Source organism: Protopterus annectens, chromosome 8.part0 (assembly GCF_019279795.1).
Source record: "Protopterus annectens isolate FY-2018-M chromosome 8.part0, PAN1.0, whole genome shotgun sequence".
Taxonomy (NCBI): domain Eukaryota; kingdom Metazoa; phylum Chordata; order Ceratodontiformes; family Protopteridae; genus Protopterus; species Protopterus annectens.
Genome location: NC_056741.1, coordinates 945256464 through 945277414, shown reverse-complemented (window position 1 = coordinate 945277414; position 20951 = coordinate 945256464). Strand labels below are relative to the sequence as shown.

The following is a 20951-nucleotide window of genomic DNA, read 5'->3' as shown; positions in this document are numbered from 1 at the left end:
AAACTGTTGGCAACAAAGGCCCAGTTATCTGCAAGAAAAATTCTGCAGGCTTTGGGCTTCATGGCATCCTGCATTCTACTAATTCCATATGCAAGACTGCATATAAGGAAACTTCATTGGTACCTAAAAAGTGTTTGGACTCAACATTGCCACAGCCTGGAAACAGTAATTACCCTCATTCCCTGCCTGCAACAGGAGTTTCTATGGTGGGCGAAGGCTTGTCACCAGAACGAGGGACAGCCATTCACTTTACCCCCAACCAGGCAGACATTAACAACGGATGCATCAGATTATGCCTGGGAGACCCACATGGCAGGAGGATGTATTCAAGGCACATGGTCCGCAAACCAAATGCATCTACATATCAATCAAAAAGAGATGCCAGCTGTTCAGAATGCCCTGACAGCCTTCAAGGACCTACTTCATCCGGGACAACTACTGATAAAGACAGACAACACCACGGTCATGTGGTATATAAACAAGCAGGGAGACACTCATTCTTACCCCCTTTGCAGACTATCCATGACTTTGTGGGACACAGCATTGACTTGCCAAGTACATCTGCAGGTACAATTCCTGCCAGGAAAGATAAATACTCTGGCAGACGAACTAAGCAGAAACCTTATGGATCCCCACGAGTAGAAATTGGATCCACAAGTCTTCAGCATGGTAACAAGGAAATGGGGATGCCTGGACATAGATCTATTTGCCTCACCTCACAACTGCCAACTGAAACAATTCTGCACAAGGACTTATCACAGACAAGCATGGAAAGTGGATGCCCTATCTTTCAACTGGAAAAACTTAACAGTATATGCCATTCCTCCTCTGCCTCTCCTCCCCAAGATACTCCTAAAGGTCAGACAGGAGAAGCCAAAAATGATACTTATTGCCCCAGACTGGCCACGCCAGTACTGGTATCCAATCCTAAGGAACTTGTCTCAATGCCCAGCCTGGACCTTACCTCAAGTGCCTCATCTACTGGCCCAGCAGAACTATCAGATCCTGCACAGCCAACTCAAAACCTTAAATCTGGCAGCATAGCGGATAATGTAGTCATACAAAACACACCTCTCACTAAAGCAGTGATGGATGTCATTTTGGAGGCCAGGAGGCCTAGTACTAGAAAATCCTATGCTGGAAAATGGAAGAGATTCTGTGCTTGGAACCAGGCACAAGGAATTGACACAGCTGTACCAAATATTCCTCAGATTTTGCATTACTTGACTGAGATGCTGGACAAAGGCCTGTCTTTTTCATCTATAAAAATTCATGCCTCTGCCATTTTGGCTCATTACAATACAGAGCCACCAATCTTTTCTCACCCTTTATTAAGGCAGTACCTCAGAAGGGCCAAAAATTTAAGGCCTCCAAGGAGACCACCAATACCTGCATGGGACCTCAATTATGTCTTGGAAAAACTCACCCTGCCTCCTTTTGAGCCAGCCGCTACAGCTGATATAAAGTTTTTATCTTGGAAAACAGCTCTGCTCCTAGCAATAACTTCTGCAAGATGAGTCTCAGAGCTACAGGCACTCATGGCTGTGGAACCTTTTATCATTTTTTATCCAGACAGGGTTTCTCTGAGGATAAACCCGACATTTATACCTAAGGTAGTGTCCAGTGTGGCCCTTAACCAAACTATTCATCTGCCTACCTTTTATCCAAACCCACAGAATAAGGGGAAGAGAATTCTGCATTCTCTGGACATACACAGACAGCTACGCTTCTATTTGAACAGAACCAAAGCTTTCGGAAAGACAGAACAATTGCTAGTGGCATATGCTGCAGGATCACAAGGAAAGGCTATCTCAAAGCAGACTATTTCAAAGTGGATAGGTCACTGCATTCGTTTCTGCTATTCACAACATGGCAAGCCAGTACCTAAGGGCATTAGGCCACATTCAACCAGAGCAGCAGCCACTTCAGCAGCCTTCCTCAGGGGAGTACCAACCAAAGACATTTTAGAGGCTGCTACTTGGAGTTCAGTGCACACCTTCACAAAGCACTATCACTTACCACTCTACTCTAAATCCAAGGCAGGCTTTGCCACTGCAGTTTTGCAGGGCCTAATAGCCGCTCCTAATGCTATTTAGCTCCAGCCTCCCAACCTTAGCTTTGGGATTCAACCCAATTGTAATGACTGCAACAGTGAAACACAAAGAACATAGTACAGTTTTGTACACTTACCATAAATGTAGATGTTCGAGTGTATTCACTGTTGCAGTCCAGGTTACCCACCCACCATCCTCCATTTCTTTACTAGAACTTATCTGTACTTCTCTATTCTATACAACCTATGTGGTGTATTTGCTTGTAGATGAAGGCAAAATATATACTTTGGTGCATGCATGTTTTATTGACATATTTTTAGCCTACCCTTTTCGGGGCACCTGACATCTGGGGCAAGAAAAACTAAAGAAAATGGCGTTGGCTGCATCTTTTATACCCTCTGGCGCATTGACATCAGGGAAGAGGCGACCGCAACCAACGCTTGACCTAGATTTTGGAATTCAGGCCGACTGAGGGTAGTCTGCCAACAGGATAACCCAATTGTTATGACTGCAACAGTGAATACACTCGAACATTTACATTTATGGTAAATGTACACAACTGTACTTTTCTCACACACGTATACACACACACACACACACACACACACACACACACACACACACACACACACACACACAAACACACAGGTGTGTGTGTTTGTCCATTTGTGTAATATTGCAGAAATTACCGTATTTCTATTTTTTTGTATTTTAACTAAATGTAGAGTAGAAAATGTGCAGCTGGCCTAAATGTTTTGAGCATTTCAGAATTTCTGTCAAGATTCTTTAAACAAATTGCTTTGCAGTATTCCTTCCTCTTGCAGTTTCATTTCAAAATGCACAAGTTAAAATTATTTCCCCAGTGAGTGACAATTTATTTTAATGCTACTCTTGAATGTTAATCTCAAAGACTGTAGCATTATCTTTCTAGAATACTCAGTTTAAAACTAATTCATCAGTGAGTGACAGCTTTATTTTAGTGCAACTGATGAATATTAGTCCTGATGGATTTAGAGTGTGTCACATAAGTATAAATCATGTGTCAGAAACCCATTTTCTACAGACGTTCTTGCAGATTAATTTAAGCCATATACAGTAATTTGTGGTAAATTTAGAAGACTATATTGTATAATTGCAATAGTATTTGTATCTCCCATAGAGAACCTTCCATCATAGGTCCAATGGCTGGTTGTTTTTGGAAGATCCTGTACTTTGTGTGTGTGTGCTCTAAGTTGAAATATGCAGTGATAATGTGTGGTGTGTGTGCGTGTGTGTGTGTATGTGTGTGTGTGTGTGTGTGTGTGTGTGTGTGTGTGTGTGTGTGTGTGTGTGTGTGTGTGTGTGTATGTGTGTGGTGTAAAATACTTAATGGAAACTTCCACCTTTAAGCTTAAAAAGTATTTTTCTTCATATTACCGTATACTGTAAATGCTTTTCCACACAATGGCCATCATCGGGCCTACTTTATTATGATTTTGTTTTACTGCTTGGATGTTCTGTTGCCAGAATATGTTTCATATCACTTTTATATGAGTCATTCTAACCACTCCAGTAGCAACAGAGGGATTAAGCTCTGAATGCAGCCCTGCCAACCCAGGTTTGATTAGCAGCTTGGGTGACTGATGGAGTGGCAAGGAATCATGGGTATGCTCATCCCTGGGAGAAGAGTGGTTATGTGGATGTTCCATGTGGTGATCCCTGGTGGAGACTGGGGAAATCAAAATGGCAGGGAGTGGCTAAGCTGCTTCAGGTACAGGGTATTATGTAGCACATCCCATTGCATGCCTGCTCTCAGACATGCAACAGATACCGCAGTAAGGAATGTGGAGTAACTGGATAGGTTACCAAAGTAAAATACCCCCTCCCCAGTGAAGGTGTTAGCAAGACCCACACTTTTGTTCGATGCCAGCCCCAGGTGTATTGCAGTAAGGCCAGGAGAAAAAGAGAAAACTGGTAGACCCATTGATGGATGAGAGGTTACTGGATGGAATGCTGTAAGATGAAGCGAGGTAGCAAAAAAGTGCACCAAAAACACCTTTATATGAGTCGTCCTAGATGTAATAAAATGAGATGCTTTTAATCTCCATGTAGAATGGCAGTAATGTGAGTCCAGACATCTTACACAGCTTCAGGAACTTGAATGGCTTTCACTTTTTGTCTGATTTATTCTGATTTGTATTGGTTGGTATCCATTTAAAATGTCAGGACTTGCATTGCAAAGTCCTGAAACATGGAGACTGAATAGAAAAAAAGCCAGGTTTACATATATTAAATCCTAATATTTCCAGCTCTCAGAATACTCCCTTTTCTCTGAGACGTTATGATCTCAGAGTTGGTAATAGTGTGGGGGGGGTTGCCCTCACATCAGTGGGTGCAAGTGGGCTTGTTCCCACTTGCAAAACACAAACAGAAAAGCAATGTTTGATATTCACTCTTCTGTCATGTTTTCAGGCTTTTCTTTTTATTTTTCAGAACTTTGTTGTCAGATCTTGAAATTTCATAGGGAGCCATATTATTGTCGGGACTGTTTCAAACTAGACAAAGCAGTGTAAATCCTCAACAAAATAAAGTAACTGAACTGCAGGTATTCCTAAGGCTATCATTTTGTAGTGCTTCAGGAGCTGGCAGGTCACTCCTTTCCCCCACACCCTTCCTGAGGTGTCAAAGTCATCACCATTATCACTGTTGTCCTGTATGCATTAACTTGCTTCAAAGAACTTTAAACAGGCATGCAAACTACTCGTGCTTTTCAACACTGTCTGCAGTATGATTATTTGCTTTTTTTACCTTAATGCCAGTGAAATATATTGCGTGGACAGCAACAACAAGTTAAACTCTGATGTAATGATAATAAAACAAAAAACACCAAAAAAAAAAACCACCAAATAAAACAGGAAACTTCAAAACTTTAGTGCTCAAAACGGTTTAGTAACGCTTTCATCTAAAAGGACTTCTTCAGAAAATAATCAAGTCACTTAACACATCTATTTAAATAAGAATGAGTAACCAATCACATTTCATTTAGACCTCAAGATCTGATGGGAGGGGATTATAAAAGCCATTTAGAAGGTAGACACTAAGTGGCAGATTAAGTTATATGCTGACAAATTCTCAGGTCCCAAGTCTAAATGAATCAGTAAATATTAAGAGTTTTTTTTTTAAATAGGATACTGAAAATTAAGTATATTTATATAGTTTTAGTCCATATAATTAAAGTTTATGTGAGTTTTGTATGTAAATTGGATGTTTGCAACTTTTTCCATGTGTTAATTAAATTTGAAATGTGATTGATTGGTTACTTGTTCATATTTAAATAGATGTGTTAAGTGACTTGATTATTTTCTGAAGAAGTCTTTTAGACGAAAGTGATATTAAACTGTTTTGAGCACTAAAGTTCCATTGTTTCCTGTTTATTTGGTGTTTTCTTGTGAAATATACTGTATGTGCTCTGTTCATATTAGGTAATCTGTATCCTTACAATGTAACACAGTACAAAAAGACAAAGCTTTCTGTTCTTAAATTTTGTCTTGAACAATTTTTTTACTGAGGTATTAGATTTCCTTCATTTGTTTTACTGTAGTCTACCAATATTTTATCCAAACATTAATCATTGAGCATGAAAGATTAGCAGTTATTCTGTGTTGTACATATGACTAAAACACTGCTTTTATGTAAATACATTGCATTTTGCAAAGGAATGTTTTAAATAAGCATATCACTGTCCAAAATGATATAGTCATCTATATGCACTGGTACTGTTTTTCTTCAACACAGCAACAAAAACAGTGGCGAAACATTCCACAATACTCTACACATATTTTCACAGTAGTTGCTGATAGCTGGAAGACTGAGGACTGCCAGTGTATGATTGTGTGCAGTATCTCAAAAGAAAAACTACATATTTCTCCTATGTCTTGAGGGGAAGACAAATCCCTTTGCCAAAGCACTCAAGAGGTATGCTTAAAATGTTGGGTGGGTCTTCTCTTCCTTCAATTCCAAGGAAAGGAAATTAAAGCTATGTAAAGTACAGACTAGTTCCTCCTAATGAAACTATATGGCACAATAGTTTATTGAGAAAAAAACAAAGCTTAGGATTGAGTTAAACTTCAAGGGAGGGTGAATCTTTGCTTTACATGCATCCAACTCCTGGGTCATTCAGTTATTTATTTATTTGTTTATTTATTTATTTATTTGTGCTTCATGTGTAGTTCTAATATGTGCCCTAACTGTTTTTCATGAAGTTCCTGCATTTGTCTTCCTGTCATAAAAATGCCCCCATGTCCTTAAGATTACTAGTCAAGATTCACATTAACATTGCCTACATGATCTTAGGGATGAACACTATGTCAAGTAGTGTCACAAGTGGCAGTGATTCAACCCTGCCAGTCAGCAGCACAACATAAAGAAGATCCAGTCTGCCTGTCAACTAGTATGAAGGCCATAACTGACAGGGCAGGGGGTAGTATCAAGAGAGGTGGTGGGGCTCTAAAAGAATGAGAGGGAATACGGCTCTGAATAGTGATTACCCCAAGGCTAAAAAATAAGACACCACAGCAACTGCCAAAAAAGGAGAAGACAAAACCAACCATTCAAGGGCTAAACACTCTAAACCAATGAAGTATTTATTGTAGAGATGAAGGGATCGCACTCTTTTAATTAATGATGAGCAGATGGATTAGGGGGTATATGTAGGGGAATGTTTTGGAGTTAAAATGGCCAAGGATACTATGTGTCAGACAAAACAGGAGTGAAAAACAGAATTGCAGATGAATGCACTTACTAATCTATGGCTATACAATAAATATAGCAGTTTTGCTTTGAAACCTTTTCTAAACACATTTTTATTTTTAATTCAATAAATAAAGGCTGTGAGCAAAGTTCAGTTCTGTGTAGGAATAGCTACTGTCAGTGCTTGCTTCAAGAATGTTTATATCGCAAAGATCTCCTGCATGGCCACTAGATCTTCACTGCTCATCTTCAGCAAGCATTGCTTGCTCAGACATGACGTGTCTTTCATTTTGGTAAATTTACTATTTGCAGTTGAACCCAACCATAAGAATGCTCAAGGAGGGTCCTGTATCTTAAATTTAGGAAATTATTTTTTTTTGCGATACTGACTGACTGTGAGAGGGCTCATCTTGATGAGTGAGCAATTTCCTCCTGCAGCCCCCCTTATGAATGTGTTGAATTTTATTTAGCCTTGACTATTGGAGTTTCCTGTAAGTCAGACAGGAAAGTAGCAGCTTATGACAGCTTATTGTGGAACTTGGCATTTTATTCATTATAGCAGATATCTGCTGAATTCCAACAATATATAACCTTGACATCTCTGAATTATGCTAGTCATTCTGTAGTTAATATAGCGTGTTCTTACTGTAATGTACTGTACTGCATTTTGCATACTTAGAAAACTTCATTTGTGTTTTCCATTTCTATGTATAGCATTTTCAGGTTCAGAGTAAGCATTGTCATTTTGCATGACAGATGTTATACTACTGCGTAAGGTGTTGTACATGAGGCATTGCTTAGCACATCAGCAAGAGTTAGTGCTGGGTCATGATGTAATGGTAAACATGCATGTAGGGTCATTGGATTATATGTCAATTAGCAGTGGTCATCAACTTTGCATGCAAATGGGTGACTTGTTTTCTGTCGCACAGATATTTAAAAAGATGCCACTACATGCACACTGTTTTTCAGCTGTGTACAATTTGTGCTGCCTGTGGGGCCCCAGGCAAGGTAATAGACTGCCCCCCAACCATGCAAAGTAAACAAACAGAGGCTGAGGGAAACAAACCCTGCACTACAAGAAGCAGCTATTAACAATTTAAAGGCTTACTCATCTGCACAAAGTGCCAGGCAAACTGTCATAGCCCAATAGATTGCATTTCACTCTTGCATACCTGCAAAAAACAAGTTAAATTGAAAAAAAAAAGTATTCACAGTTAAAATATTAACATTAAACTTGTAGACATCATGTTGTCCATTTATTCAGAGATAAATAAACAGTCAACAAAACAAGGACACCAAGGATTGTACCCAAAGAACTTGGCTCATATGATGGTGATCCTGTTAAATGCAATCAATTCCTTCCGTTACACCAATAATTACTCTAGAATGCAGGTATAAAGTATTCACACATACACACTCTAGCTAGTTTGATTAAAAATTTAAGTTTTTATACATGCCTTTACTCCCTCGGGTAGGATTAAATCAATTTGTTAAAACTTAGGAGGTAAACTAGGTTGAGGGTTACTCCATGTACATGTTTATAAGAAAAATAACATATGCAATAGTCATGTAGTGTCCATACCACTGAGATGTGGAAACTGTATTTTGTAACTCCTTTTCAAGATGAGTGCTTCTTAGAATGAACATTTAAGTGTTTTGTGACTCTCAAAAGAGGTCAGAAAGTGTATTTTATGGCTTGCCATTTTATTTCTTTTAATTGTGTACATTTTAAATAGATTAATATTGATGTGTCTTAAACACTGATCTGAGGATTCACTGATTTCTGTGCATATGGGAATAATGCTTGTATTTTTACCTATGTAATTCTGTTGGTTTCTTCTAGATTTTGCAGAGTATTTAGGGAAAAAACATGTTTGGCAGTTAACTTACATGGTATTGTTTTCTACTGTCTGCTGACATTCCATTTTTTTTATTACTGCATATTGTAGTAAAATCAGTGTGTTTCCCCCCAAGGGTCATTGTTTTTTCTTTATCTTTAAACTTATGCTAGCTCTTATTTCATGTTCACAATGATTTTACCCTACTTCTTCTTGTTTGCTTAAATCTACACGTGTATTTTTCACAGGTTTACCCTGAGCTGCAGATACTCAGTGCTGCTGAGTCCACACAGCCTGTTACTATAGACAACTGGTGTAGGAAAGGCAGACGCAGGTGCAGAGGTCACCAGCACATTGTGGTCCCTTACAGGTGCCTGGGTAAGTGATTGTCACCTATTTAATAGCAACATTCCAGTGACTACTGTTTTTTACAAGGGCCTTAACAAAAATAAAAATACATAGTTTGTGCATTCCCTGCATCTGTTATTTGTTATACTGTCCTACTCTCAAACCATTTTTATTGTATTTTAGAGTACAGTGCTCTTCTAATTTAAAACTATGCTTGAAAGGTTAAATGCAGATGTTTGTGCCGCTGTTTGTTGAAAACCAAAGTCTGATTATTGCACTGAACTTTGTAGACTATTTTCAGCACTGTATTAACTTCTGTGCAGTTACTAATAAAATAATACTAAAAAAATGATTTGTGTAACAGACAGACAAACAGACAACACATACTAGTCTGTTGCAGTTTACAGCTTTAATGTGCAAGGTTTACTTCATGATTAGTAAAGATTATCATTCTCCGGTTACCTCGGAACAAATGTCCTCCTACATGTACCAGATCTAACAATAAAAGGTAATAAGCTGCATTTGCTTCATGCTTAGTAAAGCTTCATGCTGTGAGAGCTGCACATATGCTTGCCCTCTGGCTGTTCTCCAGACTGTGACCCTTTAATCTGGACAAGAGAAATTGCCTTGAGTTTTATTTGTAGTATCATTTACTCAGTACAACTTTATATTAGTAAATTGCTTCTGTATACTTGTTTTGCTGGATTTTTTGCTGTTCCTGGTGCTGTTATACAATTACAAAAAATTGTAAAAAACAAAAGAGATATTGGTTTCAGTAACAATTGCTTAAAACAAATATATTTACATTATTTACATTTGCTGTTGTCTACCTTTTGTTCTTGTGTATTTTAAACAGATGCGCTTTAGGTGAAAATAAAGTATATGCATGTCACTCTTGTGACTTTGTAACAAATATATTTACATTATTTACATTTGCTGTTGTCTGCCTTTTGTTCTTGTGTATTTTAAACAGATGTGCTTTAGGTGAAAAGAAAGTATATGCATGTCACTCTTGTGACTTAGTTTTTACTGTTTTTTTTAATCTAAAAGCATGTAAATAAGGCATCTGTCCATACATTAGATTCTGCTGTGTATGCTAACCATTTTCCAAATGTAGAGTAGTGTGCTGAAAATTATTTTTTGTCACTTTAGCTAACCACTGTTTAAGGTCTGGAATTTCTTTCTTTAACTCATTACTAACAAGGTTTGTCTTGTCTTCTAATTCTGCACGGGCTGTCTGATATTTCTCAGTAACCTGTTCTGCTGACTCTAAAGCTCCTGTGTACTTTTGACAAGTTTTTGTACATCATTTTTGAACTCTCTGAACTCACTCTGTTTGTCTCTTAGAAGTTTATTAATTTTTTTGTCAGTTGACCATGAACTTCGTCCCTGTCTTTATCTGTTTTGTGCTGGGCAGTGGCTTTATTCCACTATTGTCTAAAGGGTGTAACAAGATGTACAGGAGATTCTGTCAATAACTGATTTGACTGCTGTTGTAACTCTGAAATTAACATTTTACATGTGGTGACAGGACATAACTGTTTAACATCTGGAAATAATGCAAATTTATGACCCTTGTACTGGTTGTTTATCATTGTGTACTGTATTTTATGGAATTGTACACAGAGCAGTTTCATATGATTCGCACAATAAACATTTACTGTCATACCACATGTTTTTGTTTAAGATACCAGTCAAACATAATCTGTTTGCATAATGCCCAACTGTCAACTTGCCCTAATAAGGTTTTACATTTACCAATATGTTGCCTATACCAATTCTGTAGTCTATCCAAAATCTTATCTGGTCATTCTGACACATTAAGAGTAAAGTTTGTTTACATGTTTTAGTACCCTAACGGCATCCATCCTGCATGTAATACAAAAGGTTTCTTACAAGCTCCACAGGGACTCAGATGGTCTGTCTGGTCACTGTAGATGTTTGGAAAACTTCTGTTGTTACTCAAGACACTGGTGAAATGAAACTGGCAGCTGCAGATTCTAAATCTTGAAACTCACCGACTTGGAGAATTTATGGCACTGTGACCTTCCTGCACAGCAATCTCACTCCAGATACAGATGTCTGGGAACTGTACTGCTGCAAACTGTAGAAAACTGAAGTGCTCTTATTCAGGACTGAATCACATACATAAATGTTAGTTACTGCACCTTTACTGAAGTGACCTTATGCAGGCATGACTCCCGCTGTGTTCAAATGCAGGCTAGGCTCGCCACTAAAAAGTTAAATGCAGATGTTTGTGCTGCTGCTTATTGAAAACCAAAGTCTTGATTAATGCACTCAACTTTGCAGACTATTTTCAGCACTATTAACTTCTGCGCAGTTACTAATAAAATAACTTATCTGTGTAACAGACAACACTTACTATTCTGTTGCAGTTTACAGCTTTAATGTGCAAGGTTTACTTCATGATCAGTACAGATTATTATTCTCCAGTTACCTCAGACCAAACATGTTCCTGCATGTACCAGATCTAACAAAAAATCAGATCTACCACCATTCAGTCACGGTTCTTTTTTATACACTTTTTTTTTATGAAAGCAGTCTTTGGAATTTGCTTGATTTCATGCAGTCTGTTTATTGTGTTCTGTTTCAAGGTGAAATATGTAACAACCTTAAACTTTTAGGGAGTCGTTCCTGTTAGGAAGTTGTTTTTTGTCTCCAATCTTCCCTGCACCTGGGTTTCTTGAAGCTTGTACCAGGCGCAGAATATTATTACACACAGTTGGATGCTTTTTATTTTCTACATATTTTTTTTGCTAAGAAAAGTTTAACCCTTTAATGTGCACATGCTCTCAAACAGAAATATACATGCATCTAAGTGACTGTATTTTACTATATGTATTCTAACTAGCAAAAGTGTGCATGCACTGTTATAAGTGTCTAAATATATATCTAACAATGCTGAAAATTTTTTTTCTGCCAAAGAAGTTTTGTAATGCACAGGAGTTAGGTAGCTAACTCTCAGTGCTTAGTTCTCTAGTTAGGGTCTCAGTGGTTGGTGCCTCTTGTGTCGAGTCTTTACAACCACCTTGAGCCTGTGAGGTTTTTGACTGGTTGCTCCTCCCTCTTCTTGCATTTCAAAACTCTACCTTAGGTGACTTAGCAATCCATAAACTGCACATAGCTGTGAATGCTGTGTTTTTGTGTGTGTGTATATGTGTGTGTGTGTGTGTGTGTGTGTGTGTGTGTGTGTGTGTGTGTGTGTGTGTGTGTGTGTGTGTGTGTGTGTGTATACTGCAGTCACTTAGTACCATGTTCAGGATAAGCATCTATAACTGTGACAAAATAATTACAAATAAAATAAAAGTAAGTGTAAAATAAGAGTGACAAGTCTGACATATATGACTCATTTTTAACACCAAAGGGACTGAACCTAGACTCTAAGGCAGTGCATTTTCCAAATCATAGATAGACGTGCATGCATTAATGAGATTTTTTAGGGGGGAACTGTGCAGTACTACACAGTCTGTACCCAATATGTATGACATAATTATGCTTTTTAGAAAACTGTTAGCAAAACCTGTAGGTTGGAAATTGAGCTGTGATCAGTAAGCATTTTGAAATGCTTAAAAAATTAAAATGAAGGCACCTACCATGAAATACTGTGATGCAAATAAGACAGCCTTATTGCAACTGGCAAGTTAACCTAGAGGAAGTTAATTCTAATATGCGCACATTTAATATACCTAATGATGTAGATGCATATTTCTGAGCCTATAACTGTTTCAGAGTGCTGATGTCGAAATGATTGAAGAGCTAAATGGTAGGCAATGTAACTGATAATCTTCAAGTGTAAAAAACTACCAAGAGGAACATTTCACATATTAAAGAATGATGATTAAATGTAAACAGTTATACAGGTAAAAACAGAACTGTCAGTGAGTGAATAAATAATTTGCAGTCACTTTAAAGAGCTAAATTTAAATTAAGACTGAAACCAGTAAAAAAAATCAGTAGTTTAAAATTTGTCTAAATTCTGTGGCAGGCTTGTAATATAGTCTACTAAAAAGATGGAATCTAATTAGTATTTAAAGGATGATTCCATCTCATATTTTAGTTGGGGATGGTAGCCAATTCCAAAAGGTCCTGGCAGGATAAAATGAAGTCCAACTAGATGTCTCCAACCAAGGTTTTGAAATAGCCATCAACTTTGCAGCTTTTGACCTGAGATGCTTATGGAGACGTAAGGTCTCAATAGCACTTTCAGATAAGCAAGACCCACATCATGTAGGACAGGAATGGTCAGAGTTTACTTATTGATATATTTATATTTGTTAGGAAGAGTACAATGCTGATCATCATGGACCTTTTCAAGACTGGGAGTAATGGCTGAGAGTCATGCAGTTAGAGAAATGAAGGCTGATCTAGGCTAACCATAGACCAGAGGAAATAGCTGATTATAAGCTTGTATCTTCAATCCTTTGTGCTATGCTTATAGATGAATGAAGGTAGGAATCTTAAACACTAACATAGATCCTGCAGTACAGGCATAGTATGATGCATTTTAGGTGTATCAGTCAGAAATGTATGTAAAATTCTGCACCCACTTCTGGTGGGTCAAACCACTGTCTAAAAGGCCTGCATATTGAGGTACTTATGGTAGGGAAGCTCCTACATATTTATCACTGCCTGAGGTAGTGAGGAACACTTGATCTGAGACGTATTTTTCATAAGGTAACAAGATGCCTTGTTGATAATCAGCATATGGTCCCTAAATGCCATTATATCATGAAGCACAGTTCCCAGACTGTTACTTTGTGAAACATGTTCTGATTCCTTCCATAAATGTTACTTGAAGATAGCAGAGGAAAATCTGATGGATGGATGGTAAAATGAATCATCATTGTCTGTCTTTGCTTATGTGAACTGTTGATTAAGCATTATTCAGTCAAGAATGGAATGTAAGCAGTCTTCCAGGGAGAAAAATCAGGCACAGTCAGGAGAAAAATATATCTAAAGCTGACTGTCAGTATCGTATAATCCTAAGTCTCAGTCAATAACAACAAAGCCTCCACTACACTTAACACAAATCAAAGACTTAACCTCTGTTGTGAGATCCATCTCCAGTTTGCTTTTCTGTGTTCAAGATGTTCAAATTCTTATATACATACAAATATTTCAAGCATGGGCAATAATGTCCTTCTAGCCTGCCAGTACACCAAAACAGATATTCCCATAATAAGTGTCCAGGTTGGTCTTAAAAATGTCTAAAGCAGTGCTTGCTTAATGTGATTTGTATGTCCATTTTATGCATCAGCTACTCTCTCAGAGAAACCATTACTACACTTCACATTCCTAGAGAATCTTCTGCGCACATTGTCTGATGATTCTCTACTCATTTTTGATAACCTCAAACATCCACAAAGGTAGTGCTCTCTAAATGCCCTATAAGGTCTCCTCTTATGTGTCTGTATGCAACACTGTACATGTTTAGATGTTTTAGTCTTTCATAATAACTTAAATTTTCAAATGCATGGATATATTTCTGCTGTACTTTTACCAGTTTACTCATGCTTGATTTCTTATAAGGTTTCCATATTGTTATTCAATACTCATGTTTGGGTCTAATATAACTAACATACAATGACTTCATAATTTCTGATTTCCTAGACTTTTTAAATCTTTAATACAACCTGTAGTTCTATAACTATCATTAATCAATTGGTTGATATGATTAGAAAAAACTCAAAGCTGAATCTATCCATATAACCAAGTCCTTAACTCATTCCCTCCAGTAGAGCTCTTTTGAGTGTGTACCTTTAACTCCAAGTGGGTGTGGTTTCAGCCTTTAAAAAATGACATTATACCCTGACAGTTCTAACACAAACTTATTGACAGAGGTCATGTATCAATACAATTGTGTTTGCCATCATATATGCTTCAAGATAATATATTCTGATAACTTGTGTGTAGCATGCTTTTGGAATTATTAATGCAAATATGAACAGGCAATATTTGACGCCTAGAGGAACCGTAGGAGGTAACTGCAGAAAAGATAACTTTTCAATATACGTGCTGATATATGGTTTCAAGTTTCAGCTTTTCCAGTTCTGCCTATAATTTATCCAATATAACCTTCTCCATTGTTTTCCACAACATGAACGTAAACTTATGGGTCTGTATGACTTTAGGTTTGTCCTATTTCCCTTTCCCTTAAAGACAGGTTTAACAAGTACATGTCTCCAGTCATGAGGAATCACCCCATATTTGTATGACCTAATAAATATCAAGATTATTACAGTACTGTAAGTTCATGTAAAAGTGTTCCCAGGTCATTATTACTAATTCTGTCTCCTCCCTGTGCTTTGTTTGGATCCAGTTTGCATAGTACTTTTTTCAATATAATCTAATTTGATTTCAGTAGCTGAGGTTACCAGGATGTCACTAAGACAATTCATCAACCTCTTTGTGCAGCCAAACTGCTTTGCATAAGATTTTGTAAATATATTAATAATCTAGTGTGTCTGAGAATAAATTTTTAGAACTTGCACACAGTTTATTAATTTGTATGTCTTTACTACTACCACATCTTATGTATCTATAAAATGGTTTCCTTTTATATTCAATATTTTAATATAAAGTTTCTTCAGCTTTTTCTTGATTTTGTCTCGCACTTTGTTCAACTTTAAAAGTTGTAGTTCATCTTCTTTTCCATGTCTTATATATTTTTTTGTTTCTTCCCTTAATCAAGTTTCTTCCCTTAATCAAGTATCTTGTTGTCATAGAAATATTTCTCCAGATGTTATGTGCCTAGATCCTGATGTTAAACATTTATTTTATTTTTTTGCATTCAAACAAGTTCTCTTTCAGAAGTTTCCATATTCCTTCTGCAGTTTTTCCACAGAACATATCAGTCTGATTAGTCATACAGAGTGAAAATGTAACATATCTAGTATGTTCTATTCCTTGGTAGGCTGTTTTACAATCTGAAGCAGTTTTTGTTCCTGAACATATATTGTAAATAATTTCCTTACTACTGTTGATGAATCAATATTATCAATATTATTCCAGTCTGCCTCTGGTAAATTTAGGTCCCCACTCAGTATTATTCTTCTATCCTGTGTTTTGTGCAAGAAATGTATGAATTATTCTAGGTCATCATCACTTGACTTTAGTGGTGTATGCATCCCAACAATTGTTATATGTTCTAGGTTGTCTTTATTGTCGCAGGTACACAATCTCTAGTATTAGTGTTATCACTGAAAATATAATAACCATGAGTCTCATAACAATCTTTAATACCTATCATAGCACCTTCACCTGATTCTTTGTTAGAATGTCTGTTACAGTAAAAACGTTTATACCCAGACAGTGCTGGTTTCTTTAACCATGTTTCACAAACCGCAACAACATCAGTCTTACGGGGATGTAGCAAATTTGTATCAGATGTATCAAAAGTTGCTATCTGTGAATTTTAAATTTTTGACCTGGAAAAAATCCTCCCTTGTATTTGTCCAATATTGCACAATATCCTCCACAAAAAATTGTCTTCCCTTCTAAACATGTGTGCCCAAAATGAGGATCAGATGCTCTATGCATTTCCATTTTTTTAAATGAGCATCTTTTTCATGTAGTATGTACTCCCAAAAATCTTTTCATTCACAGTGGCCTGACTCTCATTTCTATATAGGATTTTTGAAAAATATGTCCTGACACCTGTACAAGCTATTCCATCTAAGAGGGTTGTAGGTTCCCTATTAAAAGTCATAAAGTCCTTGTGGATGAGATCATTTGTCCCCGTCCCTTTCAATGAACACATCACACCGAATGACATTTGACGACCTTTATTAAACTTCCATGACTTTGATTACCAATTTTGTTTACAACTGGTCATAGTATAGTTGATTCTAAACACAGCATAAACATCCTTGCAATGTTAATCAGAACAGCGTACCTGCTCATCCTGCCAGGTAAGCAGCATCCATACCTTTGCTCACTTACTTTACTTATAAACCTCCTTGTAATGTTAATCAGGACAGCATACCTGCTCATCCTGCCCAGTAAGCAGCGTCCATACCTTTGCTTGCTTACTTTACTTATGAAGCAGCATCACATCATAGACCATTCATCAAATTACCAATTACCAACCAAATAAGCAGCATCCTTACCTCTGTTTACTTACCTATTCAGCAAACTTCCTCCAGCTGCTCATTTCCTTTCCACAAATCCTTGGAATAAACCTCCACACACCAGAGGGGGAACAGAAGAAGGCAAGCCTGTCCCTCTTCTCCACCAACCAGCCTGACCAGGCTGCTCCCCCTCCCTTCTACCCAAAATTATTCAACCACTACCTCCCATAACGGGAAGGGTTAAGCCAAAAATCATTTGGTGTACCCATCAGCTGTAAAGCCCTTAGAATCCCGCATACCATCCCTGAAACACACCCTAATAAAACTAAATAAAGTAGGATTACCCATGACTCCACTGTGCCACCAGGACATCCATTCCAAGAGAATACCTTCTTTTAGACAGCTTCCTTCCAGCCACTAATCATGGCTCAACCTGAACGGAATGGACCTATAGCCGCAACCCTGTCAACTGTAGTATATCGCCTTCGCCCACCAAATTAACCGGTTCTGGCTGTGCATTAACTCGATTGCTGTAGGAAATATTCTAACTCCAAAACTTTAATGCCCTAACCCTAAATGGCAGAAAACCATCACCCCTTGACCTAGGTCCGGAAAACCCACCTTTGCTCACCAATGAAGTACTCTACGTTCCCAGCCATAAACAGCCCCAGTTCACTCATTACCAAAATGACAATCCGGACTAGAACCCTCAAACCTCCTAGTAGCCATCCAAATCAGGACACTTAAACTAACCATCCTTAACCACTGTCTGTCCTTAGCCTTTACCCTTGAAGGGTCTCTTCCCCTAAATTGAACACAGAGCTCTAATATGCCTTAATAAGGTGATTACTCAGCCCCACATTGTGCCCCACTCTGGTGGCAAGAACATAATCTGCAAAGAAAAGAAACAATAAATTCTATGTGCACACATACCAATATTTACTTAACATGGAGGCACTGATAAGGACCCCTGCCACCCCATCAAGTGTTTGCCAAACTCTGCACCAAAGTATGGAACCAGCCCCCTCTTTTTTTTTTTTTGTGCTACAACTCATATCTCCAGAAATAAGAGCCAAACTTGTCTAGCTTGTAATCATCCCAAAGCCAGTAGCCTACTAACTTCCTATGATACTAAGAGTACTGTGATCCACACCATCTACCTGAAACCCATCCACCTTAACATGCCTTAATGAGTACCAACTAAAATGCATTACCTGTAACCTTGTCCAGCCCACTACAGGAACCCAAAATCTTTTACCTATGGCCAATGTCTGTTGCTCCCTTTTACTATTGATTGCAAACACTCAAATGCAGGGACAGCTTTCAAACATTGATCTAACACATTGAATGGTAATTAACCCTGAGATCAAGCTAAAACCCCCCTCCATCTACTTGAATTATAAAGATACCCCAAATTCCTGAAACCATCGGCTGGTCCTGTTAACCCAACCTGATAACCAGCGACCATACCACAGCCATGCTAACCCCAAAAATAGCCCTATCCCATTCAGACTTCCCCAACTAAAAGTATGTCTAGCCAATGTACACACACACCAAAAAAAACATATCCCTTGGATTTCCCCTTTCAGGCTTCTTCTCAATATGTCCTCTGTCCCCCAGATAATGAATTCAACCCTAAAAATACACTCGTAGACCTCAAAACACCCTTTGCCTACTTAACAGTAATCCATCTGCGCCATCTTTGCTTGCACTGCAGCCAGACATCATGCATCACCTTCAGGTCGCCAGCTGATGTCACTCTCCACCTTTTCACAACTGCACTACCCATCCTTCCAGCTGTGGACACAGTGATCAATATACACTCATCGCTCATTGATCTGTAAAAGAAAAGAAAAATGTTAATGCACTGCCCTAACCAAAGTAGGTAATCTTAAATGTTATCCAGGTAACTCGCCACCATACTCCTCCCACTGACCAAAGCATGAGTAAGCTTAAATCCTGTCAGGGTCCCAAAGGCTTAACTGTCATATATGATCTTATTAACTGATAAGGAGGCACCTTCTTACCCAGAGCCTGACCAGTCTCTGCAACACAGACTGTTATTGTCCACTCCAGATGCTAACTTGACGAGTGGATAGGTAACAGCACCCCAGAACCAATGACCTAGTAACTTCCTATGATTCTAAGCTTGCTGTGACTTCTCCCCACCCACTTGATCCCCTGCAACAGTGATGTGTCTTAATGTATCCTAAATAAAATGAATTACCTGTAGCTTCATCGCACCCCTTGTGAGAACCCCAAACTTCTATCACCACAGAATCCCTTCCCATTGAGATCCCCTTACCTTTATCGACTAGGATATCCACCGTGACCTGCTTCCACCATCTGTGAACTCCCTCCGTAGCACTGCTCCAATACAGACACCTATCTCTACACCACCATTTCCGTCAGTAACTGTTGCCCACTTGGGCTCCCCATGTGTAACCTCCTTGCTCACCACTGAATCCATCATCTGCAAACTCACTGTATAGTGCCACAACACCATTTACAAAGAAAAGTACAAAAGTAAATCCTCTAAGGTGTAAGAGAAGGCTCCACCTTATACCCACCTATTCCAAATTATAGCAGCAGCATTCCAAAACCTCCATCTGCAAGAAAGAAAAAGACATGTAAATCATCTAAAATACATAACACATTCCAAAACATCTTCAAAGACAATCTATACTGCCAACCTGGGAAGATTTGTACCACCTTGACACACATTTATGACAAAGCAGCCATAACTGAAGCAATGCTTCCAATGACCCTATCAAATACCCAATATAAATCTAACTACCAGTCAAGTATGTTACAACTAACCCCACACATGAAATGACCTATCAATATCCACAACCAGGGTAACCTTGTGATTCCATACCACATCACATATCCTAAATCAAAGACCACTTAATACATACCAGTGATGTCCAGCATAACCTGCAGTCACCTCCCCCACCCCATTAATGTCCACAATATAGAAAAACAAAGAGAATACCAACCTACAGCAAGCACACAATACCATACCCACCATACCTCTCTCTACCTGTCCCCACAAAGTTATGGACCACAGTATAAACAGAAGTAAGCAGCATTGAAGAAAACAAAGAGCTTGCTGACAAATTAGGTTGCCACCCTAACGTGACACTGTTTCCCGCACTCCATCAATATTTAGGGTAGTAAACGCCAACTGGCACCAATCCAGCACCCCATGAAATTCAAACATACGACTCCACCTCATTGCAAGCCATCTGGACAAAGTCAGAAATAACAGTGTAACTTAAGCACAAAATTATGGGCACTTATAAATATTGCTATGATAAACTGAACAAATTGGTAGGATAACAAGTTTTGTGTTAGCCTGCACTTACTGAAAGTACACAGTCTTAAACTCAAATGTCTGTTAATACTCACCTAATCACTATTACCAAGCAAGCTCCGGCCCTTCCACACCATATAAATTGAAACTGCATGACAAAGCCTTTCAGCCACCTTGTAAAACTCCCTGCCCCAAGTACAATAACTATGCACCCAATCATATTCAAACCTATTGCAAAGCATCTGCGGTAATTAATTATGACACCATTTGCACCACTCACCGGTATAATTATACTAAGCCATCCCATCGACTGCCTGGCTGAACTGGTTTGTCCCATACTTCCTTAATTTAAAGAGAATAAATGTCATTCTCCCATTGACACCACCACAACAAAGCCCTCTGTAGAAACTGCCCTTCATTGTATCACTTTGCAGGCCAGTCCCAACCATCTGCCCATGTTACTCCTTCTACCACACCAAGTCCGAACCGAAACACACACACCATTACCCAGTGAACTCCTCTGGTGTTGAATCCAACAACGGACACTGGCTACTCTATTTTAAGTTCTGCTAAT

The 20951-nt window shown here is 38.3% G+C and overlaps 1 protein-coding gene across 3 annotated transcripts in view; it reads left to right on the top strand.

Annotated features, from left to right (window-relative positions):
* The window catches only part of LOC122809173 (amyloid-like protein 2), a 1365390-nt gene that overhangs the window by 634758 nt on the left and 709681 nt on the right, over positions 1–20951 (top strand). For all 3 annotated transcript variants that reach the window (XM_044080467.1, XM_044080466.1, XM_044080465.1), the window contains exon 3: positions 8872–9001. In XM_044080467.1, the coding sequence (XP_043936402.1) occupies positions 8872–9001 (130 nt within the window). The remainder of the gene's footprint in view (positions 1–8871; positions 9002–20951) is intronic.